General features: G+C 43.5%; 2 protein-coding genes across 11 annotated transcripts in view; both read right to left on the bottom strand.

Moving 5' to 3' along the window:
- Positions 1–10,039, bottom strand: part of LOC137416535 (E3 ubiquitin-protein ligase rnf168-like) — a 132,419-nt gene extending 122,380 nt beyond the window's left edge. For all 3 annotated transcript variants that reach the window (XM_068102149.2, XM_068102147.2, XM_078784713.1), the window contains exons 1-3: positions 9,438–10,039; positions 9,118–9,191; positions 4,794–4,961 (exon numbers count right to left, since the gene is read on the bottom strand). In XM_068102149.2, coding sequence (XP_067958250.1) covers positions 4,794–4,961; positions 9,118–9,191; positions 9,438–9,945 — 750 coding nt within the window. In that variant the 5' untranslated portion in view covers positions 9,946–10,039. The remainder of the gene's footprint in view (positions 1–4,793; positions 4,962–9,117; positions 9,192–9,437) is intronic.
- Positions 10,040–19,122: 9,083 nt separating this feature from the next.
- The window catches only part of CUL4B (cullin 4B), a 74,401-nt gene continuing 66,857 nt past the window's right edge, over positions 19,123–26,666 (bottom strand). For all 8 annotated transcript variants that reach the window (XM_078784707.1, XM_078784711.1, XM_078784710.1 and 5 more), the window contains one exon: positions 19,123–20,037. In XM_078784707.1, the coding sequence (XP_078640833.1) occupies positions 19,942–20,037 (96 nt within the window). In that variant the 3' untranslated portion in view covers positions 19,123–19,941. The remainder of the gene's footprint in view (positions 20,038–26,666) is intronic.

Here is a 26,666-nt window from a genome sequence, read left to right as displayed (position 1 = left end):
CATGGAATGTAGGGACAATGACTGGGAGATCAGAAGTGGTGGAAGTATTGGTCAGAAGAAGAGTGGACATATGTTGTGTGCAAGAGACGAGATGGAAGGGAAGTGGTGTGAGAATGTTGAAGGGTAGGCAGTGACAGAAATACAAGTTTGTGTGGCAAGGGTGCCCGGAGGGGGTACATGGTGTTGGTGTCATGTTTTCTGAAGAGTTTGTGGACAGTGTGGTGAGTGTGACTCGAGTGAGTGATAGGGTGATGATGGTGAAAATGATGATTGGAAAGCTCTTGGTGAACGTCATCTCAGGATATGCTCCGCAGGTTGGTCGGAGCGATAAAGAAAAGGACAAGTTCTGGTGTGCAATAGACAAGCTGATGGAAAACGTGAAAGATGAGGAAGTTGTTGTGGTATGAGGAGACCTAAATGGACATGTGAGAAGGAGTATGGATGGTTTTGAGGGAGTTCATGGGGGTTACGGATATGGTGTGAGAAACAGAAGGTGAAAGGATTTTGGAGTTTGCTGATGGAGCTGATTTGTTGATTTGTAATACTCAGTTCCACAAAGAGGATAATAAGCTTGTTACATACACGTCAGGTACCCGCCGACAACCGTTGACTACCTGATGGTGCGTAGGCGAGATAGGGGGCACCTCCGGGACACAAAGTGATCCCGGGGGAAGAGGCTGTTTCACAGCACCACTTGGTTGTCTGCGACATAAGGGTGAAAGATGCGAGGAGAGCTCGGCGGGTGAAGTACCAACAGAGAATGAAGGTGTCGAGGTTGAAAGAGGTGACAGTAAGGGAGGCATTAAAAGAGAGGCTGAGTAGGGTAGAGATGATGTGGTTGAGCTTGAAAGTAGTTGGATGTCAATGAAAGATAGTCTGTTGGGAGCCGTTGGTGAGGTATGTGGATGGACAAAAGGACCACAGAGGCACTCAGAAACATGGCGGTGGGATAATGAAGTTGGAAAGAGGATTGACGAGAAGAGAAAGAAGTTCAAGGAGTGGCAGAAGGCGAAGGAGGGTACTGGGCAGAAAAAGCAGAGCATGAGAGTTTCAGGCAGCACAGAAGGCTGCAAAGAAAGAGGTAGCAAAGGCGCAGGAGGCATGTAGGAAAATGTTCGGAGAACGCTTGGATTCGGAAGAGGGTCAGAGAGCGGTATTCAGGATTGCAAAGCAGATAGCGAAAGAGAGGTGTGATGTGATGGGGGTGAGTTGCTTGAAGGATGAAGTGTGACAAATCGTTGTGGACCCAGATGGAATTAAAGGAAGATAGAAGAGATATATGGAAATGCTGTTGAATGCAGAGAATGAATGGGATGGCAACATAGAGAGTAACCCAGTTTTAGGACCGGCAGAGAAGATAACTGAGAAGGAAGTTGAGGAAGCGATAAAAGCAATGAAGAGTGGAAAAGCGGGAGGGCCGACGGGAGTTGTGGGAGATATGTTGAAGGCAGCAGGAAGTTGGGGTGTGAAGAGAATGACAGAGATCTGTAATCTGGTGGTGAAAGAAGGCCGCATTCCAGTGGTTTGGGAACTGAGTACCCTCGTCCCTCGAAACAAGGGGAAGGGTGACCCTCTGGACTGTGGCTCGTATTCAGCGATAAAGTTATTGGAGCATAGAATGAAGGTATTGGAAAGGGAGTTGGAGAGGAGGACAAGGAAGAAAGTGAAGATCGACGAAATGCAGTTTGGATTTATGCCAGGAAGAGGAACGACAGACACGCTTTTTATTGTAAGGCAGTTGCAGGAGAAGTACATGGAGAAGAGGAGGAAGTTGTTTCTTGGGTTTGTTGATCTGGAGAAAGCATTCGAGGGTTTCCACACGAAGTAGTGACATGGGCATTGAGGAAGTTAGGAGTGGAGGAATGGTGGATCAGAGTAGTGATGGCAATGTACAACAGAGCGCGCACAGCTGTAAGGATGAAGGACGGGAACAGTGGTGAGTTTGAGGTGAAGGTGGGAGTGCATCACGGGTCGGTACTAAGTCCACTACTATTTGTAGCTGTGATGGAGGTGCTGACTCAGAACGTAAAGGAGGGTTTACCGTGGGAGTTGTTGTATGCAGATGATCTGGTGTTGATTGCGGAAAGTATGGATGGACTGAAGGAAAAGATGAACAAGTGGAAGGAATGTATGGGGACAAAAGGTCTGAAGGTGAATATCGGAAAGACGAAGGTGATGGCAAGTGGTAAAGCATGTGGTGAGGTGGAAAGAACTGTGAAGTGGCCGTGTGCTATGTGCAGGAAGGGTGTCGGAGTGAACTCCATTCAATGTACAATGTGCGCTGAGTGGGTTCATCAAAAATGTAGTGGTCTGAGAGGGTAATTAACGAGTGTGGCAGCTACATTCAAATGTAAGGTGTGCACAGAGGGAGCTGCAGATGGAGGAAATATTGAGTTGGATCTTGGAGACGGCGTGAAGCTGTAAGGTGTGAAAACATTTTGCTGCCTAGGAGACATGCTGAATGAATTGCGAAAGATGATGGGAATAGAGCCTTGATTGATGCTGTGAAGAGGAACAGGTTGAGATGGTTTGGTCATGTGTTGAGGAAGGATGAAAGTGACTGGTTGAGAAGAGTGATGGAAATGAATGTAGAAGGAAGTAGAAGACGGGGAAGACCGAGAAAGACTTGGCTAAAGATGGTGGAAGAAGAAATGCGGGCAAGGGGGTTAACAAGGAGAGATGCAGAAAATAGGGCAAAATGGAGAAGATTGTCATGGGGACCGCAAGGCTAACCCCCACTCTAGCAGGGAAAATGGCCTTTAAAATGCATGTTGTGTTGTTGTTGAGACATGCTGAATGGAGAAGGTGGATCAGAGTCGGCAACGGTTGCTCGAGTGAGATGTGCATGGAAGAAGTTTTGGGAACTGAGTGGCGTGCTGACGAGGAGGGGAGTGTCGTTGAAGCTGAAGGGAAAGGTGCATGCTGCATGTGTGAGAAGTGTTATGATTTATGGGAGCGAGACATGGGTAATGAACGAAGAGCAGCAATGAAGGCTGGAAAGGGTGGAAATGCGACTGGTTCGGTGGATGTGTGGAGTATCGTTGAGAGAATGAATGAATGAATGATCGTTGTAAGGCCATTTTCCCCGCTAGAGCAGGTGTTAGCCTTGCGGGCCCCATGACAATCATGGTTCACTGGTTGAGGCAATGTTGTTATGGCCGGATGCCCTTCCTGGCGCCAACCCTTAGTCGCCTCTTTTGATGCACAAGGATACAGTGCACCTATTCTAAACTGGGGTACACACCGGGATCATTCATCCCAGCAAGCTGGTACTCAATTTGCCGACCTCGGAAGGATGACAGGCTGAGTCAACCCCCCTGGTGTTAATTTAGCGATTGACCGGGATTCAAACCCAGGATCCTAGGATCCCAAGCCGGCACCCTAACCGCTAAGCCAACACGAGGCCAACAAATGATGATGATGATGACAACAAATGATAACAAATGATGACAAATGATGTTGGCCAAGCCAACAATGATGAATTGCAAAAGATGATGGGCATGGAGCCTGTGATGGATGCTGTGAAGAGAAACAGGTTGAGATGGTTTGGTCATGTGTCGAGGAAGGATGAAAGTGACTGGTTGAGAAGAGTGATGGAAATGAATGTGGAAGGAAGTAGAGGACGGGGAAGACCTAGAAAGACTTGGCTAAAGATGGTGGAAGAAGAAATGTGGGCAAGGTGGTTAACAAGGGGAGATGCAGAAAATAGGGCAAAATGGAGAAGATTGTCATGGGGACCGCAAGGCTAACCCCCGCTCTAGCAGGGAAAATGGCCTTAAAATGCATGTTGTGTTGTTGTTGATTATTGGCTGTGTGGTTTCTTTTATTGTGACTTATGCTTGTAATCGCTTTCTTTTTGAGCATTGTAAATGTGTTTTTTTGACAATTTCTTGTAAATACTTCTTGGTTATTTTGGTGACCAGTTGTTTCCAACCTGCTCATTTCGTCTCTTTTACTATTGACTCAGCTAAGGTACAATAGCGATAGCAGGAATGTTCTTCCCCAACCAATTGGCTCCACATCATTAGCCGGTCGGTACACGGCAGTTCGCACGGCTGCCTTTGATTAGATAAGGTGAGTATGAACTGGGGGCGAAATCTCCAGTTAGATTGGCCACGTCATCTCCAGGTAAACGAACGGTGTTAGACAGAGGACCCTGGAAGATTTGGCCGTCTGATTGGCGTTCCTGGTTGATTAGCGACCTACTGGGTGGCGGGGTTATCCACGACCGGTGGCCTCAGGACCGGTAGTCGGGAGGAGCCCGAGAAGGCACCTCGTGGTGAAACGCGAAACACAGATCCGTAACGATATATTTTCCATCATGTGCATTGTAAATTGAACAAATTGCTGGATTTAAATTGTATAATTTACTCTGTACAACTGTGAATCGGAGATATTCCATTATCAACATAAACTGGTTAATCGTCAAATTAAACTTTTAAAACAATAGATCTTAATTTAAAATATGAAAATTAATAAAAAATAAATAGTGGGTATTTTTGCTTGATGAAATTGATGAAATTTTGATTGATTGATTGATGAAAAACATATCAGCGCCATTTTAAATTAGAGTCGACTTAAATTAGAGCATGTATTTTAAAGTCGAAATTAAGGTGGAATTTAAATATACCCAGAAATCAGTTTGGGAACAAGCATTTTTGGATTTGTCCTGTTCAAATTAGATTTAAAAGCTTTGATGCCAACTTTTATTACAAAATTCCTCCAAAAGTTTAAATGTAGCCTTCTTTTTGCAAATTTCAACCGGTCTAATATATGGAACACTACCAACTCACCATTTCCATGTCAATTATATTTGCTAGTATCTCATCCTGGTCAACAACTCTCTTTCTCTCCAAATCACGAGCCTGTTGCTCCTTCTGGTCCTCTTCATGAAGCTTCCGGATCAAATGATCCGATTGTTGACACTCTTCATCCTCGAATGCCAAGCGCAGAACTTCAAACTAAAAAGACCAAGTAGAACCACAGGAACCATGGTAGGTTGAACATCAAGCACAGATAATCACAAGATCAACTAGAACGGGCACTCGGTAGAGCGCATACCTTCGCCGCAGCTACTTTTGTTGCCAAAATAAAAGACTACAAGATCTGTGTAGCAAAGCCACACCTACGTTGTCATGCGGGAAGTGTCATGTGTCATGTCGCACATCAGAGTGTCATGTCGCATATCACAAGATTGGGCATTGAATTCTGAACATTTTGGCATTAGTTTCATACAAATTGGACACAAATTGACCGCGCTATGGTAAAAAGACGATTTTGACCTTTTCATGACCTTGACCTTGACCTTTGACCCGATCGATTCCAAAATCTAATCAAATGGTTCCCGGATAATAACCTATCATCCCACCAAATTTCATGCGAATCGGTTGAATACTTTTTGAGTTATGCGAATAACATACACACACACACACACACACACACAGACATACAAATAAATACACAGCGATCAAAACATAACCTTCCGCTTTTGCGAAGGTAACAAAACCCTCTTGATGCAAGGCCAATGTGCAAAGAGGTTGACCTTTATCCCCATTCCCATCGGAGCACACAACTCATGATGCAGTCATCCCAAGTTTCATATTTGATGTTTGGTACGGTGATTATTGTCCATTAATCTACCAACATTTTTGCAATTAATGCAACAGTGCAATGATGCCTTGTAATGTCGTTGTGCTGTGTACAATATTCATGCTGGTACAAGCTCTTCCAAGAGCCTGAGATCAGCATCATACTAAAATACGTAATTTGGTGTCCGTCAGCGTGTTTGCCCATGATACATTCTGGCATTATTTATCCAATCTCAACCAAACTTCACAGGGATACTAATGGTCACACGACGAAAGTTGTAGCGATTTCATATGCCCCATCTTCTACAGGAGGTGTTTGCCTTAGACAAATTCCATGTCAAAGAGTAAAAATAACTTGTCGTTGGGCACACCTACCGGAAGTAAAAATTATAACAACAAACTATTCAGTCAAATCTGTCCAACATATGATACACTTTTTAAACAGTCGCTACTGTTGTTTAACGCTAAACTGAAAGAAATTTGGAGGAAACCCGTTGTCCTTGAGGCATTATGTGCACTACATGACCAAAAGTATGCGGACACCCGAACGTGGAACATCTCATTCCAAAATCATGGGCATTAATATAAAGTTGGTCCCCCCTTTGCTGCTATAACAGCCTCCACTCTTCTGGGAAGGCTTTCCACTGGATGTTGGAACATTGCTGCAGGGATTTGCTTCCATTCAGCCACAAGAGCATTAGTGAGGTCAGGCACTGATGTTGGCCGTTTAGGCCTGGCTCGCAGTTGGCGTTCCAAATTCATCCCAAAGGTGTTCGATGGGGTTGAGGTCAGGGCTCTGTGCAGGCCAGTCAAGTTCTTCCATACCAATCTCAACAAACCATTTCTGTATGGACCTCGCTTTGTGCACGGGGGCATTGCCATGCTGAAACAGGAAAAGGCCTTCCCCAAAGTAATAAAAATACTTAAGTTGTACAGTGATTTGTTTTAGTACTATTTTCAAGATTTCATGACTACAATTATCTCATCAATAGCTGAAAGTTGTGCAGAGCTAACTATTGTTATGAAAAACACAATAAATGGGTTAATTTAGTGAAGAAATTTTTCTTCAGCAAACATTAAAATTTGCCGAGTATTATTTTGCTGCAAGTTAGTAAATAGGTAGATGATCGAACAGCTGACGGGGGTGTTCTGCGATTACGAGTTGCGAGGTTGCTGGTATGAGAAGCACTAAAATTTGATCTGTAGGTATCGTGAGAAATAATAATTTAAACGTGGATACGGATTTTTATGAAAGTTTGGTTCACCAGCAAATAATATAGTCGGGCCACCCAAAAAATAAAAAAAACAAAAAAAAAACTGTTTAGGTGGCCTGTCAGACCACAACAAAAATAATAATTAGGCGTGACCTCTGATGTATGTATGTATGTATGTATGTATGTATGTATGTATGTATGTATGTATGTATGTATCATCTACCCCTCCAAAAGGATTTGATCAAGGAAGATTAAACTTTCAGGGATTAATGAGGGCACTTTGAAGTTGTATATGTGCAAGTTTTATTTGACCAATGCGCAAACAGCTGTCCGACCAATGGGTGCACATTTCAAAAATCTACCCCCAACAAGAACCACGACAATGGCTACAACTAGAAAGGCATTCTGTAGAGCGCATACCTCCGCCGGGCTGAACAGTTTACATTTTGTATCCAACTGATTGGGCGGATCAGGATTCGGACCTGAACCAAAATCCAATCGGCTTGTTCTTGTCACCTTAGCAACTCATCCACCAAGTTTTGTCATAACCCATCCACAACTTTTTGAAATATTGTGCTATGTATCGTTTTTGGCCCCACCCAGCACTGAATGAATCACTTAAGTGAAGTGAATCAATGAAGTGAATCTTAAGTGAAGGTGAATAATCACTTAAATTAAAAAAATTATCGTATCCAGATCCGTATTCAAATATTCACCAAAATCAGATCGATTCATCCTTGTCAGACACCCAATCGGTCCACCAAGTTTCATCCGAATCCATCCACAACTTTTTGAGATATCCTGCTATATATCGTTTTTGGCCCCATCTCTCAATTATTAAGAATCACTCATTAAATTATCAGATCCAGATCCGGATCTTCACCAAAATCAGATGGATTCATCCTTGTCACGCACCCAACCGGTCCACCAAGTTTCATCCGAATCCATCCACAACTTTTTGAGATATCCTGCTATATATCGTTTTTGGCCCCATCTCTCAATTTTGAAGAATCACATAAAATTCTCAGATCGAGATCTGGATCTTCACCAAAATCGAATCATTTCGTCCTTGTCATACACCAAACCTCTCCACCAAATGTCCAAATCCGGCCACAACCTTTTGAGATATCCTGCTATAAATCGAGTTTGGCCCAATCTCTCAATTTTATTTTATTTATTTATTTTTTTTTTTTTTTTTTTTTTTTTTTTTTTTGTATACAAGGTCGAGGCTCGTGAAAGAGCGAACATTAATCACACAGAAAGACAAACCGACACATAAAACATATAACATAGGGAGCGGTAGACAAGATGGGGAGAGAGGGGGAAGGACACAAACACAACATTTGAGAGCAGGGACCGAGAGACATGGAGACATCGAGAGATCTGAGAGAGGGCGAGGGCTTTGGGGGGGGGGGCGTGGGAAGGGGGCGGTGGGAGAGGTATAAAACATATGGACACTGCCAGGACTTCCAGGAAAGAAGTTGGAATTTCAAACAAGGTGGATCTGGGGTGAATTAGCGGGGGTAGAAAAGATCAAGGTTTTGGATGGGGGAAGATAAGAGATGGTGATTATGAAGAATCACTCATAAAATTCTCAGATCCACATCCGGATCTTCACCAAAATCAGATGGATTCATCCTTGTCACACACCCAACTGGTCCACCAAGTTTCATCCAAATCCATCCACAACTTTTTGAGATATCCTGCTATATATCGTTTTTGGCCCCATCTCTCAATTTTGAAGAATCACATAAAATTCTCAGATCGAGATCTGGATCTTCACCAAAATCGAATCATTTCGTCCTTGTCATACACCAAACCTCCACCAAATGTCCAAATCCGGCCACAACTTTTTGAGATATCCTGCTATAAATCGAGTTTGGCCCAATCTCTCAATTATGAAGAATCACTCATAAAATTCTCAGATCCACATCCGGATCTTCACCAAAATCAGATCGATTCATCCTCGTCACACACCCAACCGGTCCACCAAGTTTCATCCAAATCCGTCCACACCTTTTTGAGATATCCTGCTATATATCGTTTTTGGCCCCATCTCTCAATTTTGAAGAATCACTTATAAAATTCTCAGATCCAGATCCGGATCTTCACCAAAATCGAATCATTTCGTCCTTGACATGCACCAAACCTCTCCACCAAATGTCCAAATCCGGCCACAACTTTTTGAGCTAAACCTGTTGAAAAACAGACAGGGGTGACAACATTAAACCTCCATGCACCTTCGGCGGCAGAGGTAAGTACCACGACCGACACGTCACAGGTAAAAACATAGGCACAGTAAAACAACAACATACCTGAGACACTTGTTCTTGATATTCCTGTCGTATTTCTCCTGGCAAACACATATGCTTCGGGGTATAGCTCGTTTCTATGGGATGAAAAGGACCAATTTTATACGAAACCCAATGAGCCAGCAGTGACATCACACAACGCTCTCCCCAACATCAAGGTATCACATACAGATTTAATTATTTAAATATCCGAGAGGGTCCTGAGTTGGAGACCCCGTCATAGCCGTTTAATTAACACTAGGTGGGTTGACTCAGCCCGACGAGCCCGTCAATCTTCCGGGTACCAGGATCACCACACCTGCACCATCCCGATATGGCATCACCTTCGAACTCTTCTTCCTCCTGCGTGTCCGAGGGATCGCCTTCCAGGTTGTTGTTGTTACTCAAAGCGGCTCCAGTGGCTCCAGCATTGCCATTAGTGGCGTTGATATTGTCGCGTTCCTCGATCCTTCGACGACAGCGGATTGGCATCAGCTTCTGCACGGCACGCCACAGCGGCACGTTCACCAGGGAACCTCGCCGGCTCGCCTGTCGAGCCCAGGTAGCGAACCGCTTGCGGCACATGGAACACGTGAGGCTGACCGCCTGCGAGGCTTGCTCGAAACACGCCAAGCAAAACGAATGTTTGCACGGCAGCGTCACGGGTTCCAGCAGCACGTCCATGCAAATCGGGCACCTGCAATCCCTGAAACGCAAACTGGACAACGAAGATGCATGATGAGATTGAGGAGCACGCCGAACAGTGGTTTTGCCCATGGCCTCAGAACTATAGTATGAATTTTCTTCTTCCAATTCGCATTCTTCTTCCTCTTCTTTTGAAGACTGTGCCATCCGTCTTTCGGCGGTCGGCGCCGGGGTTACCCGACGTCGAGAGGAATACACCTCATGGACTCATTTTCACTTCAACTTTCACTTTTTCCTGAATGAAAAATTTATTACATTCCATTTCCATGTTGTTATTATTTCCGATAATCATAACGTTGATACCACGTTCATACGGAAAAATACATTGTAATTTTTTTTTTTAATTGTTGAAGCGAATTTTCATTCTTTTAAATTGATTTGTCAGTTTAGTTTTCGTTTACGGTAAGTATTACAGTCGTTACGTTTATCGCCTGTATTTTACTTTGAAATTATTTTTCAAAAGGAAAATATAGAGAAGACAGCTGTACGAGTACTATACATCGCCCAAAATACTGGCCGCACTTTCGCACGAAACTGTGCAACCAATAGAAAGACAGGTTCAAAAGGAAAATACTGTATACTGAGAAGAGAGCTGTACGAGTACTATACATCGCCCAAAATACTGGCCGCACTTTCGCACGAAACTGTGCAACCAATAGAAAGACAGGATAAAAACGTCGGCTGATGGAGTAAAATAATAGTCATATTCATCAGATAGTGTACACGTTTGGATTGGTGGAGTGTCTTAAGGAATTATAATTTACTTGATACCACGTACATACTTGAGTGTTGATCCGTGGGAGATATGTCATTCAGAGCATGAGGAATCCAAAAATTAATGTTGGCATTTGCGTAGACACCTGCATGGCTGCCATTTTGGATATTCAAAATGGCCGACATTAAATACATAATTTGCGCTATCTCGGCTTCTAGGCAACCTAGAATCTTATTTAAATATGCTAATCCTATGTTTTCTGGCTCAAGAAAACCATTGGTGGGATCATTAGACTTCTAATCCTAACACTTGCTTCACTTTTAGGACTTTCCAGATGACACACAGGACAGTGATGAAGATCTGTAAAAGCATATTCCTGAACGGTATAGACCTAGTACATCCTGTGTATAGGACTTATAGTTCAATCTGATACTAGCAAGGCTGCTTTCTTGCTTTATAAACCCATACCTATAACTTCAAAGGACTTGCAATATCATGTATTATGTAATATAGTTATATCACAAATATAAAGACAATGGTTTTCAATTACCTTTGTTTGTTGCTTTTCTATAATTCTGAGCACTATTTTGAGGCCTTTATTGGATTCCTTGACCCAGAAAACATAGGATTAGCATATTTAATTAAGTTTCTAGGTTGACTAGAAGCCAAGATAGCGCAAAGTACATATTTTATGGTGGCCATTTTGAAAATCCAAAATGGCGGCCATGCAGGTGTCTGTGCAAATGCCAACATTGATTTTCGGATTCTCCATGCTCTGATCATTCCAAAAATGTACAGGGTTGCTAATCTCCCAAATTTTTGAACGAAATTATATTTATTAACATAGTGAGCCTGACTCAAAGCACAGGTTGCCTGAGGTTGAGTAAAGAATCTCTCGTCTCTCTCTGGCTTATTTAGATTTAGGGTTGAAGGATCGATATAAATCAAATACGTTTTTTAATTTCCTAATTTTTTTATTACCCGCACAAATATAAACACGGAACTCATATCCCTCCTTACACCATTCACTGACTTGGAACAACTCATCTCTCCTTACAGTATTCACTGACTTGTAACAACTCACTGCCCTCCTTACAACATTTACTGACTCGGAACAACTCACTGCCCTCCTTACATTTACTGACTCGGAACAACTCACGGCCCTCCTTACACCATTCACTGACTCGGAACAACTCACGGCCCTCCTTCCACCACTCACTGACTCGGAACAACTCACGGCCCTCCTTACACCACTCACTGACTGGGAACAACTCACGGCCCTCCTTACACCACTCACTGACTCGGAACAACTCACATCTCTCCTTACAGTCTTCACTGACTTGTAACAACTCACTGCCCTCCTTACAACATTTACTGACTCGGAACAACTCACTGCCCTCCTTACAACATTTACTGACTCAGAACAACTCACGGCCCTCCTTACACCATTCACTGACTCGGAACAACTCACGGCCCTCCTTACACCACTCACTGACTGGGAACAACTCACGGCCCTCCTTACAACATTTGCTGACTCGGAACAACTCACATTACTCCTTACACCATTCACTCACTCGGAACATCACACCACTCAATTGCATGATTCACTCCACAGTTTTCCTTGATCACTCCCTAATATATGCTCTTTTAGTAAGAACAGAACAGATTACCAAGTTTGGACCATGTCCAGACAGCTATCTTCGTCTGCAAAAAGAGAAACTACATAGGAACAATTTTATTCACTGAATTTTTGGGGCCAGTCAGGATCTGGGGCTGGGAGCAAATTCCCCCTTTTTCCCCCATGATAATCCGCCGTTGTATGTGGATTGTAGAGTTTTGTATCAGTTGTGCCCTCCCTTTCCCATCCCCCACACCGTTTTGGACGAAAAACAAAAGTTTAGTACTGTTGGGGCCTGGTGGGGGGAGGGGTAACCCGAACCCCTCGGGGGGTAACCAATGAAATACCTTAGTCCAGGTAGAAGTGTATAGAGTACCATGCTCCGAATGTCGTGGAAGAACACCTTGATGTAAATAAGTCAGCTGCGTGAGTTTGGATTAAGCGTGAGGCTCCGCCCGAAAGGAATGATTGGTCATGGCCATGGACTGAAGTGGTGGGGAGTGGGGATTGGTTTGAGTGTGACATCAACAAAAAGAGGGGAGGTTGCGGTTTTTTGGTTTTTTTCTCTCTCTCTCTGTCTCTGTCTCTCTCTCGTTTGGTCGTGGGCAGTCACGCTTTGTCTCGGATGCGCTTGTGAGAACTCTTTAGTGAGAACTCAGGAAACCTTTGCGACATCAGAGGAGGGGTTGTTGGTTGAAGGTGGTGCTCTTCGGAGACAGCGAGCAAACAAAAGGAGGCTATCCAGTCTGCTTACCTCACGCCGGCGGCTGGCTACGGGCGTGAATCCGCACCATCTTGTGTGCTTCCCGCACAGGGTGGCTAAACCGCGGATACAACCATCAAACTCCTAAAAGCCTCGTAGACCAGAGCTGAGTGCCAGCCGTTTACAAATACAAAGAACATTATTTTATTTCTTTATCATTCCCTTGTCTGTAATTGTATCTGAATGGAGGATCCTCATTTAGGAATCTTGGTTTTACCTCCTTTCATTGTCTTGCAATTATTTTCATTAAATCCTTTATTTTTGCATTTCATTCTTGTATTGTGAAGTTTTCTTGTCCTGTACGTTTATTTGTTTGTGGTCTCGGAAAACCAGCGTCGCGTCCGCCTGTTCAGGTAAGCCTTGTTGCCCTCCACTACACCCTCACGCGTATAACTAACACTGCCATAGTTGGACTGAACGCCTTGGAGTTTAAGCTCAATCGGCCATTCGTCCCCAGTGGTGTTAATCCCCTGGGAACACGACAATATTTACAAAGGACAGATTACATCACTTTGCGAGCAGTGATTAGTCCGATGATGTCATTACGGGGATTTTCGACTGCTGCCCCTGCCCTATCGACGGTTCACTTTATTTTTCAGATAGTTTGTAGTAACTGGAAAAAACGGGATAAATAGCATCCTGGGATTAAGTTATGAAATAGGAGCACTCCATTCGAAACCGTTGATAAGGAACGGCTGGCTTGGCAAGCGCTAGCTGGCTGCTTGGTAACCTGAACGCACCGCTGTTGCTTTACAGTGACAGGTGAACTATTGATGGGAAGATTTTACATTCCTTCGAATATTTTCAGAGAATGTTTGCATGAGCATTGCAATAAATTTCAAACGGACCATTATCATGAAATACAGTTGCTGTTTTGAAGATGTGCTGTGAAATAATTCCATTATTTCAGGAATAAAATTAAGGATTTGTGCATTTAAACTGCACTGTTAACTTTTTTTTGTATACATAATCGAGGCTCATGGAAGAGCTCGAATTAGAACACTGAACAGATCAGGACACAACGGGACAAAAGAAACAACAGAGAGAGGGAGAAAACACCAACTGCAGAGCCGAAGGACAAGACAGAGGGAGACTTGGGCAAACAATGGGTGTGGGGAGGAATGAGGGTCAGGAGAGGATGCATATGATTGACAAGATGGATACAGAAGGAAACTCAGAAGGGAAAACTGGAAATTTGGAAGCAAGGATTTGGGGGTTGAGGGGCTGGGATTAACGAGAAAAGAAAAGATCATGGTTTTGGATTGGTGACGATCTGAAACGGTAGTGAACAGCTGTCTTGAATAACTGGAGGGAATAATGAGATTGAAGATGTGGAAGTTGGTTCTGCAGGCGGGCAAATAGAATAACAAATGAGTGGAGGGGAGCAGAGACCCTGGATTTTGGTAATTTCAACAGAAGTGGTTGATGGACTGTGCACGCCCTGCCAAAACCTGGGGCCAGAGGAGGGGGGCAGACAAAGCAGAAAAAGGGCTAATAGGGTGCACGACCAGAAAGGATGCGGTGCAAGACAGAGACTACCGACCCATCTGAGCTGTTGAAGTGACATCATGGAAGATTCCAATAATCCTGAAGGCCTTGGTTTTCACAGCATCAAGCTGAGCATGCTGTGAGGCAGGACAGGAGCATGACATTCAGGATCCTGCCTAGAGGGGAGAGCAGTACTGTACTCCATCAAGCTGCAGAAGAAGGTCTTGTAGGTGGATATCAGAGCTCAGGTGTGCCAGGAAGGATTTGTAGGATGCAGGATGCCCAGTCAGCGACTGCCTTTGGAGGCCAACTTTGAAACTTGGTTTGCCCAAAAAAGATCATGGCTGATAGTGAGACCCAGGAGTTTGAATGACTGACTTCCACAAGAGGATCGACACAAAAATAGATGAGGGAGGGCGTGTGAAGGAGGAGGGGGTTGCCAGATGGTCCTTTCAGAGATAGTGAGTGTGTGTGATTTGTCAGGATTGAAAGACATTCCAAGTGTTTGACCAGTTTGGGATTTTATCAATACCTGAAGAGAGGGAAGAGGCTACAGCCTTCTGGCTGAAGGATGAGATCATTTATGGGGGTCAGGAACAGGAGTAGGCCCAAAACACTGCCTTTGGGCACTCCAGCCTTGACAGGGTGAGGAGATCAAAGGATTCTGTTGAGTGCCACACATTGGCTGTGAAAGTAGAGGAAGTCAGTACGCCATGTGTGGAGTTGGCCTTGGATGTCATAGGCAGAGAGTTTGGAGAACAAGGCAGGATGCCAGACTATCAAAAGCGTGAGATACGGCCCTGATCTCATGTCTGACATTGAGAGCCTCCAACCATTGTTGGGCGAGTAGAAGCATCATGTCCAAGGTGGAATGACCTGGTCTGAATCCAAATTGGTGATCTGAGATGCGGTTGTTGGAGAAAAGGAAAGATTTCATATCAACTGCGATGATGGATTCCATGACCTTACTGAGCGATTGTAAGTAAGCTGATAGGTCGGTAAGGGATCAGTTTTTGCACCTTTCTTATGAAAGGCAGTGATGTTGGCGGATTCCCGAGCAGAGGGAAGATGATCTTGGACAAATGACAGGGTGAAAATGGCAAAGATCGGATGTGCAAGAGCAGCAGAGCAGGACTTTAGGACACGGAGCCGATGTCATCTGGTCCAGTTGCAGAGTCAGAGTGGAGGGTTGAAAGAACCTTGTCTACCTTCACAGGTGCAAAAGACAGAGTCCAGGGGCAGGTGGGTACGACAGGGAAGGATCGGTACTGAGAATGAGGGTTTGGTGATAAGATTTGGAAACAAAGACAGAATATTGAGGCATTCAGCCTTCTCATGAGTGGAATCTGTTGTGGTGCCATTTGAAGTGAGGGAAGGGATGGAACGGCTGGCTTGAAACGGAAGGGATGGAACGGCTCTGTCTATGGAGCATACACCATAGACAGACTTACAAAGGTGCCATCAGGTTTTAGAGGAGGGAGACAAGTTTGAAAGTTTATTCTTGAGGTTGGACAGATGTTTTCTGTCTGTCCTGAGAGTGGACACACTTGTTGCGGACTTTTTGGAATACACTCATATTGCCTTCCATCTTCCTTCCAGGAAGAGAAGGCAAGTTGTTTCAGAGCATCTGCCTCACCATCAGCATTCAGTGTACCATGGGTGGGAAGAAGGGTAGGATAACTGAAATCGAGATGAGATTAATCAGTGCATGAGAGAAAGAGCAGGTTTATGTGGAAGAATTCCCAGGGTGAGTTAACATCAGGGGCATTGGATATGGGAGACAAATCCTGAAGAGAGATGGCTGATTGCAGTCCTTGCCAATCTACTCAAGTGAAACACCAGGCTCGATGGCGTTGAGGCAGCTCTCTGAGAATGTCGTGGCTTTTTAGACATGCATCTCACTTGAACGGTTGCACTTGCACAACAATGTAGATCAGCAGCTTGTTCTCGTTTTAAAATCATTAACCAAAACCTTTTAAGCCCCTATAATTTAATGCGTATATCGGAGCTTGTACAGAAATCACATTCAGGACAAAGCCATTGGACATCATTGTACTTTTTCATAAAGTGCAATGACATTGGGAGCCAGGGGACAAATCAGCCCTCTTCGTGGTGTTCGAATATGGGATATTTGCATTAGCTACTTACTCCGATGGGAGCACCAAAGAGGTCAACCTGAAATGCTTTCAATACAATTTTATAATTAGATGGTATTCATAGACTACTTACCCCACAGTCGACTTGATGCGAGCCATTTATTGCGTTTTTCTTCTTTGATCCAATATGGCTGCCAGTATGACGTCATCAACACTTATTCCCCACGGGGGGTTCTTTACCATGAGTCTTGTTTGAATTTCTTTCCAGAGCAATTTCGGAGATATAGAGGTCCAAAGTTTTTGGGTTTTTCCAAGATGGCACACGTACCACATGACCTACGACGTCATAATTATCAATAAAGAATTCTACACGATTAGACACACTATGGTGAAAATTCCGTGTCAATCGGACCAACGGTTGCCAAAAAACAAATTTAAACAAGGTGTTCATACCACGTGACCTATGACGTCATAGTTAACGAAAAACATTGACATGAGTATCTGACGAATAATATGGTGAAAATTTCATGTCAATCGGACCAACAGTTGCCGAGAAAATGAATTTTTTAAAATGCAGACGCGTACGTGTATACGCGACCCATGTACATACCCCATTGCTTAACCCCACTTTTTACTTCGTCAGGGTGGGGTAATTAGTCTCGCCCAGAAGGGGATGCGAGGCTATTTCAATGGCCGTATGTGTCTATAAATGTATGCTTTAAAAATAGTTTTCGCTGCAACCGCTTGTCTGATCCATGCAAAACTTTATACATAGGAGGGATTCCCTATGGAGAACATTTCATTGCCAACTCTGATATGATAGGTCACAAGTTATGACAGCCATTTGGATTAAAGGGAAAAAAATTGGACATCATTTTATGCAGAACCGTTCAACGAAAAAGAAACTTTGCATACGTCATCACTCATCAACTCTCAATGTTGCAGTCGGGTGATAATGACGACGTCATCGGTGAAGTGGTATTCCATCCATAATAATTGGTGGAGTTGAAATGTTTATCCGAAAAAAATTCTGAAACGTCAGATATGTCTGATCTATGACCCAATGTGAGGAAAGAATTACATTTGTGACGTAAACAACCCATGCCAAGAAACTGACATAAAAGGATGTACATGAATGGCAGCGTGTTCCGTTAATGATGGTATTTTTGTTTAGAATGAACACGTGAGGCGAGACTTTGCACTCTATGAGTGCCGTTCTAGTTCGAGAACTAGTTCGTTCTTGTGTTTCACTTCCTTGCACTCCTGAATAAAGTGGAAAGAACTAGTTGAAAATGCTGGTGGAACTCGGGGCATACACTGGAAGGTTTTAGGCGACAAAAAAAAATTCATAGTCGAGTAGGCCCGGGGTGGAATTAGGATCCCAAATTTCTCAATGGAAACATGTATGGAAGAGCTCCACTCTCTATGAATGCGGTTGTCACACGTCAAGCTAGAATGGCAGTCGGTGGAGTACATCCCTCCGCGAGGTTGAACAGTTTACGTTTTGTATCCCAATGATAGCCTGGATCTGCGTCCACACCTGAAACACAATATAATTGCCTTGTTCTTTTCACTTAACCAACTCATCCACCTAGTTTTGTCATAACTCGTCCACAAAGAAACATGCAAACAGACAGACAGGGGTGAAACATAACCTCCGTCCATCTCCGATGGTGGAGGTAACGAGAATGCACGACACGAGAGAACGTGGATAATCCCAAAAACGATCCTGTAACTCATTTAGAAAAAAAAAAAAAAAAACACACGCACGCACGCACACACTCAAATAGCGACCTCATGACTTTCAAGAGGATATTGGCTAAATCATCTGGTGATGGTTTTGTGAAGCTTGAGTGTTTAACAAAATCAACACTTCGTTACATAAAAAAAAACAAAACAGAGGCAATACCCCTGGCTGACTAAAGGTATTTTAACTCACCCCCCCCCCGCTCCCCCACCCCCAAAGGTAACCCCCTTAGATCCCGATTTTTTTTAATGCCGTGAATAAACTTTAGTCACATCACAACAAATATAATTTGTGCCAAGTTTGGTCACAGTCCCTTCAGCGGTTTTGGAGAAGTTGCAAGTGTTTACGAACGGACTGACGAAGCGCCACTGCATAAGATCCCCTGAACTTCGTTCCAGGTGAGCTAAAGACAACTGAGCAAGAGAGGAGCTGGGCTAACTGTCCTGTTAAAAAGTACGAGGTGGAAAAGGGTTGGTAGATGTCGGTGGAATAGAGGGACGTGCGTAGGGCGTTGAGGTTTCTGAGATAATTTTTGTGTATTTAAAGGTACATTGTGTATACATTTCCTTATTTGAATAATATTTTCTTTGTCGTAAAGATATGCCGTATTTACACTGAACACAAAGTTTCAGTTTACTTATTCATCAGAGCAGAAAAATGCAAAATGTCTTGTTAAGAATTTTTGCACAGCAGTGTAAGATGACATTTTTGGGACCATTTTCATAAACTATTCATTTTATCAAACTCCCAAATCGAAAACTGCATTAGCATTCCTCTCAAAATAATAATTAGAATAACATTTCCTGCAACCATGGGCCGACAAGTTTTGTCAAAGAGAAAAGAAAAACGATCTCCCGAATCACCTTTCAAACAATACAAATCAAGTTTCAGCAACAGTTAAGTTAGGAACTTTAGTTTATTGTGAACAAAACAGGAAGATGCAATGCATGTCTGCATGGCCAAAAACTTTTCATAATAAAACGAGAGAATTTCTTTCCCCTTGGACAGAGGCAGCAGCACAGCAATATACATAAGCCAGGCTGCCATGGTAACACAGCAAAGTCTTTCATTCTGATGCTTCGTCACAGAGGGCATTTCAAGTGACAAAAGCAACCTTCTAAAATTATTGGGCCAGGAGCCAAGAAGACGTGGCTTGGAGAAGGAGTGTGAACTAAAGGTAGGCAGCAGAGAAGCTTGCGAGAGACAAGTGGAACCAGTTGTATGTCCTTCATCAAGAGGACAGTTCGAGCATGTGAGAGAGAGAAAGAGAGCAAGAGAGCAAGAGAGAAAGAGAGAAAGAGAAAGAGAGCAAGAGAGAAAGAGCAAGAGAGCAAGAGAGAGAAAGAGAGAGAAAGAGAGAGAAGAGAGAGAGGGAGAGATAAAGAGTACAGGAGTATAGCAGAAGTGAAAGATCAAATCAACAAAACGGGAGGTAGATGTGGACAAAGGGAAGGAGTCAACGATAGATACTAGGTCTTTAATCCATGATCACAGCAGAATTAAAATCGGCCCAAAACCATATAAACAGAACCTATTCACAAGATCACACGTGAACTTCTCCTTGCACCATCCAATTCACACTTCTTTGTACCACCTGTTGCCGTTTTAGTGACACTTGTATTCCCATTGTCCTCGGACTGAGCATCCAAACCCGGCTCCATGTGATGTGGCTTCATGACATTCCTTGGTGAGGTGACCACAAGTTGCCACGATGGCTCAAGCCACATAGTGGTACTGGTTTGGATTCTCTTTGTCTCTCTCCATATAGTCTCGGTCTATGAGCGATTCGATGCGTTTTTTTAGGTCAGCAGGCTGAGTAGACAATGGGGAGAAGATTAGCACATTTTATTAGTCATTTGAGTGACAATTATTCTGATAAATTAATCAGTTGCCTGAATGACTGAAAGAACACACACACACACACACACACACACACACACACACACACACACACACACACACACACACACACACACACACACACACACACACACACACACACACACACACACACACACACACACACACACACACACACACACACACACACACACACACACACACACACACACACACACAAAAGGCCAGAGGTCTGAAAAGTTTGAAGATCAAATGGTCTGAAGGTCTATAGGTTGAAAGGCCTAAATGGGCCGAAAGTGTTTCTAAAAAGTCAAAGGGGATCTTAAACGGTCAAAATTGTCTAAAGGGTCCAAAAACATGTAAAAAGGGTCTAAAGGTCAAAGGGGTCTACAGGGTATTAAAAGGTCTTTAAGTCTAAACTTTAGACACCAAAGGGTAGAAAGAAGTCTAAGGGTCTTTGGGGTTATAAAGGATCCAAGTGGATCTAAGGGTTATAAAGCGTGTAACAGGGTCTATAGCGATCTAAATGATCTTACAAGGTATTAGGGATCTAAAGGGTCCTCAGGGTCTTACGTGCAGTTGGGGGTCTAAATGGGCTTCAAAGGTGTTAGGGTTCCAAAGGGCATTAAAGGGTGTTGAGGTCTCAAAGGGTGTTGAGGTCTCAAAGGGTGTTGAGGTCTCAAAGGGTGTTGAGGTCTCAAAGGGTGTTGAGGTCTCAAAGGGTGTTGAGGTCTCAAAGGGTGTTGAGGTCTCAAAGGGTGTTGAGGTCTCAAAGGGTGTTGAGGTCTCAAAGGGTGTTGAGGTCTCAAAGGGTGTTGAGGTCTCAAAGGGTGTTGAGGTCTCAAAGGGTGTTGAGGTCTCAAAGGGTGTTGAGGTCTCAAAGGGTGTTGAGGTCTCAAAGGGTGTTGAGGTCTCAAAGGGTGTTGAGGTCTCAAAGGGTGTTGAGGTCTCAAAGGGTGTTGAGGTCTCAAAGGGTGTTGAGGTCTCAAAGGGTGTTGAGGTCTCAAATGGTGTTGAGGTCTCAAAGGGTGTTGAGGTCTCAAAGGGTGTTGAGGTCTCAAAGGGTGTTGAGGTCTCAAAGGGTGTTGAGGTCTCAAAGGGTGTTGAGGTCTCAAAGGGTGTTGAGGTCTCAAAGGGTGTTGAGGTCTCAAAGGGTGTTGAGGTCTCAAAGGGTGTTGAGGTCTCAAAGGGTGTTGAGGTCTCAAAGGGTGTTGAGGTCTCAAAGGGTGTTGAGGTCTCAAAGGGTGTTGAGGTCTCAAAGGGTGTTGAGGTCTCAAAGGGTGTTGAGGTCTCAAAGGGTGTTGAGGTCTCAAAGGGTGTTGAGGTCTCAAAGGGTGTTGAGGTCTCAAAGGGTGTTGAGGTCTCAAAGGGTGTTGAGGTCTCAAAGGGTGTTGAGGTCTCAAAGGGTGTTGAGGTCTCAAAGGGTGTTGAGGTCTCAAAGGGTGTTGAGGTCTCAAAGGGTGTTGAGGTCTCAAAGGGTGTTGAGGGTCTTAAAGGATAATAAGGGTCTTAAAGGCCAACAACGGTCTTAAAGGCTAATAAGAGTCTTAAAGGGTATTAGGGTTCTAAAGGATCCTACGGTTTGAAAGTCTTGAGGTTCTTAAATGGTCTTGGGGTTATAAAAGGTCTAAAGGCCATGAGGGATCTTAAGAGTTTTGAGGGTCGTAAGGTCTTCATGTTGTAAAGAGTCTAATGTAATTAATGCACATTACTCACATTCTGTGGAGCCAAAACTAAAACGGACCGAAATGCAACAAGGGAGTTCATGGGACACCTAACCCATGCAGTGTTCAGTATCTAATTCAAATGAAATACAAGAAAGAGCAATCATAGATTGCAGACCCTCGCCAGGATGTGTTTATGTGGTGTTTATTACCTCTGCCACCAAAGGTGGATGGAGGTAATGTTTTCACCCCTGTCTGTTTGTCTGCTTGTTTGTTTGTGAACAAAATATTTCAAAACGTTGTGGACTGATTCGGACGAAATTTGGCAGAGATGTAGCGTATGTGACAAGGACGAAATGATTAGATTTTGGTGAAGATCCAGATTCGGATCCGGCTACTACAATTTTTAAAGTGATTCTTCACCATTGGGAGATAGGGCCAAAAACGATACATAGCAGGATATCTCAAAAAGTTGTGGACGGATTTGGACGAAACTTGGTGGACCGGTTGGATGCGTGACACGGACAAATAGATTTGATTTTGGTGACGATCTGAATATGAATTCGGAGAGGAGAATTATTAATTTTTTAGGTGATTCTTCACTATTGGGAGAGTGAGAAGGCCAAAAACGACACATTGCGGGATATCTCAAAAAGTTATGGATGGATTTGGACGAAACTTGGTGGACAGGTTATGTGTGACAAGGAAGAATCGATTAGATTTTGAGGAAGATCCAGATCCAGCCAGTATAATTTTGTAAGTGATTCTTCACCATCGAGTGATATGGCCAACCAGGCGGAGGTATGCTCTCTACTGAGTGCCGTTCTAGTTACCCTGCGCTTGCGAAGCAAAAATCAGGGTTAAGCATTCATTTATGTACGTGTGCCATACGCCGTGTGCCGTTCGTGTCTGCATTTTAAAATTTCATTTTCTCGGCAATGGTTGGTCCGATTGACATGAAATTTTCACCATAGCAGGGCCTCCTCCTACAGAATATTTTAATCATTATTATGACGTCATAGGTAACGTGGTACAGGCGCCATCTTGGAAAAACCTGCACCCCTCTACATCTCTGAAACCACTCCATGGAAAAAATTGAGACCTGGCTCATTGTCAACTACTCCCCTTGGGGAATAAGATATGTTAATGATGATGTCATCGGTGCCTTCGTTATGACATCATAATTTGCCAAATACAACACATACATCCGATCATTATTTTAAAAATCTCAGCAACTGTTGGTCTGATGGACACGGAATTTTCACCATCGGAGCGCCTCCTCCTGTTAGAATATTTTAACGATAATCATGACGTCATAGGTCATGTGGTAAGGCACCATCTTGGAAAAACTGAAAAATGTTGCACCTCTATATCCAAAACCGCTGCATGGAAAAAATGTAAACATGGCTCATTGTAAAGAACTCCATATGGGGAATAGGTGTTGTTAACGATGATGCCATTGGTGCCATAATTCGACATGGACAACGCTCAGTCAGATCAGTTTGAAATGTATTGATCGTGATCTATGCAACAATTATATGAGAGAATATAAATTTATGATGTCATTGGTCACGTGGTCTGGCAGCCATATTGGATCAAAGAAAAAAAATGTTCAAAAACAGAAGAGTTGCCTCGCAACAAGTTGACAGTACAGCGTAAGTATTCTGTGAATACCATCGAGTTAACTGCTGTGTTTGCATGGTTTCTTGACGATGTCGATTTATGTTCAATCCAATATGGCTGCTGAACCATGTGGCCGATGGCGTCATTAATTTAATTCTCCCATAAAATTTTTGTGTAGATCATGCTCAAGAAATTTCGAACTCATGGGATAAAACGTTATACTTGTATTTATGACGTCATAATGAAGGTATCGATGGCATCATCATGAATATATATTGATCCCCATGGGACGTACTTGACAATGAGCCATATTTCAATTTTTTCTCTGAAGCAATTTCGAAGATATAAAGGTGCAATATTTTTTCGATTTTTCCAAGATGGCACCCATACCATGTGACCTATGACATCATAATTATCAGTAAAAATTCAACAGGAGGAGGCGCGCCGATGATGAAAATTTCTTGGCAATCGGACCAACAGTTGCTGAGAAAAGCATACTGACGTTATGTGCAGACAAAAGCAGACAGACAGACACAGACAGCCAAGCCAACAAACAAACAAACGGACCGGCTTGACAGATGTACGGCCATAGCCACATGTTGAAGCAGCTTACAAAGTTATGTCACTCCACATGTGCGATTGGGATGAATTCAGAGCCAAGATACTGCTAAACTGCAGATTTGTTTTCCGATTCATGTTCAAAATAAAACATTCAATTGAAATTAAGTTGTTTTTCGATCATAAACTGACATTTGTGGACGGAAGGATGGACAGATAGAGACAGACAGAAGTTTACTATTGGTTTAGCCCCACTTTTCGCTTTGCGTGCGTAAGACAATCATACAGTAAACTTGAAATTATGAGTGATAACACAACTTGATGAAATTATGTGGTGTCATGGTCTGATAAGCTGCTTCATGATACAGGGACCAAATTCCAGCCAAAATTAATTTGTCCATGTTGTCTTAATATTCCACCACTTCAAGGAAAACATGTACAGGCTCTTCAACTCATCTCAACCACCAAGTATAGTTGTAGTTCGCCTGCATAGTTTCTCAAAATGTGAAATCACAAACTTGCAAACATGCAATTGACACATTTAGTTTTTTTTCCATGGAGTGGTATCAGAGATATATAGATGCAAAGTTTTTCCAAGATGGTGCCTGTACCACGTGACCGACAACATCATAATTTTCATTGAAATTTCTGCAGGGGGAGGCACTCCTATGGTAAAGTTTTGTGTCAACCAGGCCAAAAATTGCAGAGAAAAAAAAGAAGCATACTGATCGGAACGTTGCACTTGTAAAATTAAGACGTCATAATGAAGGTACTGATGACATCATCACTAACATATTGTTGCGGTTGTGTTTTTATAATAAAGGTTAATTTCCCCTCCTAGTTTAGTTACACTACAACAGTACAACATGTAGCCTCGTTTAAGCTCAGTTATTTCTTTGTAAATGTAAGCGCAGACCTTTCCTGTGTTTAGTTTTGCGTTGAGTAGGATAATGACAATAGGTCCCCTTACGATGCTTATGATGCCTCGATGACTCGATGCTTTTGGTTTTGGCATGAAATACCACGAGGCCGGCCTGAACAAGTTGATCAAGGCCAAAGGAAGGCGGAGGAGGAGCAACGGTAAGCACGAGCCACCAATCAGGGCTCGAGGGGAGTGATTTACCACTGCGGCAAAAGGTGGGGTTTGGAACGTTGGAGTCGGGCCAGGGCAGGACGATATAACCCTGTGCCCAGAGCCCCCACCTGAGTTATGAGGCAGACAAGTTATGAGTGGAGTTGAGCTGGAGTCAGATCCCCGAGGAGTTCCCAGTTATGAGAGGGAAAGCGCTGTGTTGAGTTAAGAGTTATGAGAAGGGATGCGCTGAGTTGAAGTCGGGGCCGAATACGTGAGCTCTCAGTTGGTACGAACGTTGGTATACGAACTTTGCCCTGCTCCCCACGCTCCGCGCAGTTGTATTAATCGCGCTGTGAAAGACAGCCGTGCAAATTTTCCCGCCTGCCTGCCTTTGTCGAGATAAGCGCCGTGAGGATTTTCCCGCCTGCCTGCCTGCCTGCCTTCGCCAGGATACGTGCTGTGACCGCCAGAGGGCCACGCCGGGTGAGCTGTTCCTGGAGGGGCCAAAAGCCGGCGCGTTCGGCGCGTGAACATTCTTCCTTCATCTCCCTGTGTGTGTAAGTGGACCCATTGTCTGGGGAAATAAGTTACGACTGCCCTGTGTCTCTTCTTCTTCTACCATTGTACATTGTGGAAATAATAATTAAATCTGTTCTTCCCTTGATAATACCGTTTCGTCCCTTCCATCATTGACTTAGCATGGTACAAATTAGATCGCTCTGATCGGGTTCCATAAGCAAGGTAACTGCACGGGTCACATGGTACGCCATCCGCTCGGGTATACTCAATTATGCGTGGCTCGTGCGAGACTCGATCCCCGCTTCCGCTGAGGCGTGGGTACTCAAGGTACGTGCGAAAATTGTCCCGAGACCCTTTCCCACGTCTGCCCAGAAGTGGCGACTTAGTCTCGCGGGTCGAAGACCCAAGGAGAAAAAGGGGCTTAATCTCCCCCTTTGTAAGGGAACGGGCTTCGCAAAACCGCAACAATATCTTATTCCCCATGTGGAGTAATTGACAACGCACCATGTTTCAATTTTTTCCATGGAGCTGTTTTGGAGATCGAGAGGTGCAATGTTTTTCGATTTTTTTTCCAAGATGGCGCCTGTATCATGTGACCTATAACGTTGTCATTATCATAAATAAAAAAATTCAACAAGTGGAGTTCTTCTTATGGTGAAAATTTATTGTCCATTTCCTGTCTATTTGGCAACCGAGGAAAATTTCCATATACAGTATATATAAAATGAAAGAAGCAACACTGATGCCAGATGTGGCATGACATACATACATACATACATACATACATACATACATACATACATACATACATACATACATACATACTTATATATGTACACCCACTGACCAATGTCATTAATTAGATGATATTAACGTCAGTACTGTATTTCTCAAATTCTCATTGGCAGTGGGCTGGGGCACTGTTGATTCATGATCACATGAATTTTGCTTACCATCACCAGAGCAAGGGGGAAATCAAATCCGACTGGTGACAGGGTTTGAGGTGAGCAGAACGATTCATCGAACTATCAAGATATATGTTATGTATTCATTTCCTTCCTGTCACGCGTCACTTTATGTTAAATTTATTAACTCCCAAAAAATTAAATGAATGGCAAAAATTTCCCTCAAACCAATTAGCA

This window comes from Myxine glutinosa, chromosome 9 (genome assembly GCF_964187855.1).
Source record: "Myxine glutinosa chromosome 9, kmMyxGlut1.1, whole genome shotgun sequence".
Classification (NCBI taxonomy): domain Eukaryota; kingdom Metazoa; phylum Chordata; class Myxini; order Myxiniformes; family Myxinidae; genus Myxine; species Myxine glutinosa.
The sequence above is the reverse complement of the archived record's forward strand: the minus strand, read 5'-3'. Positions and strand labels throughout refer to the sequence as shown.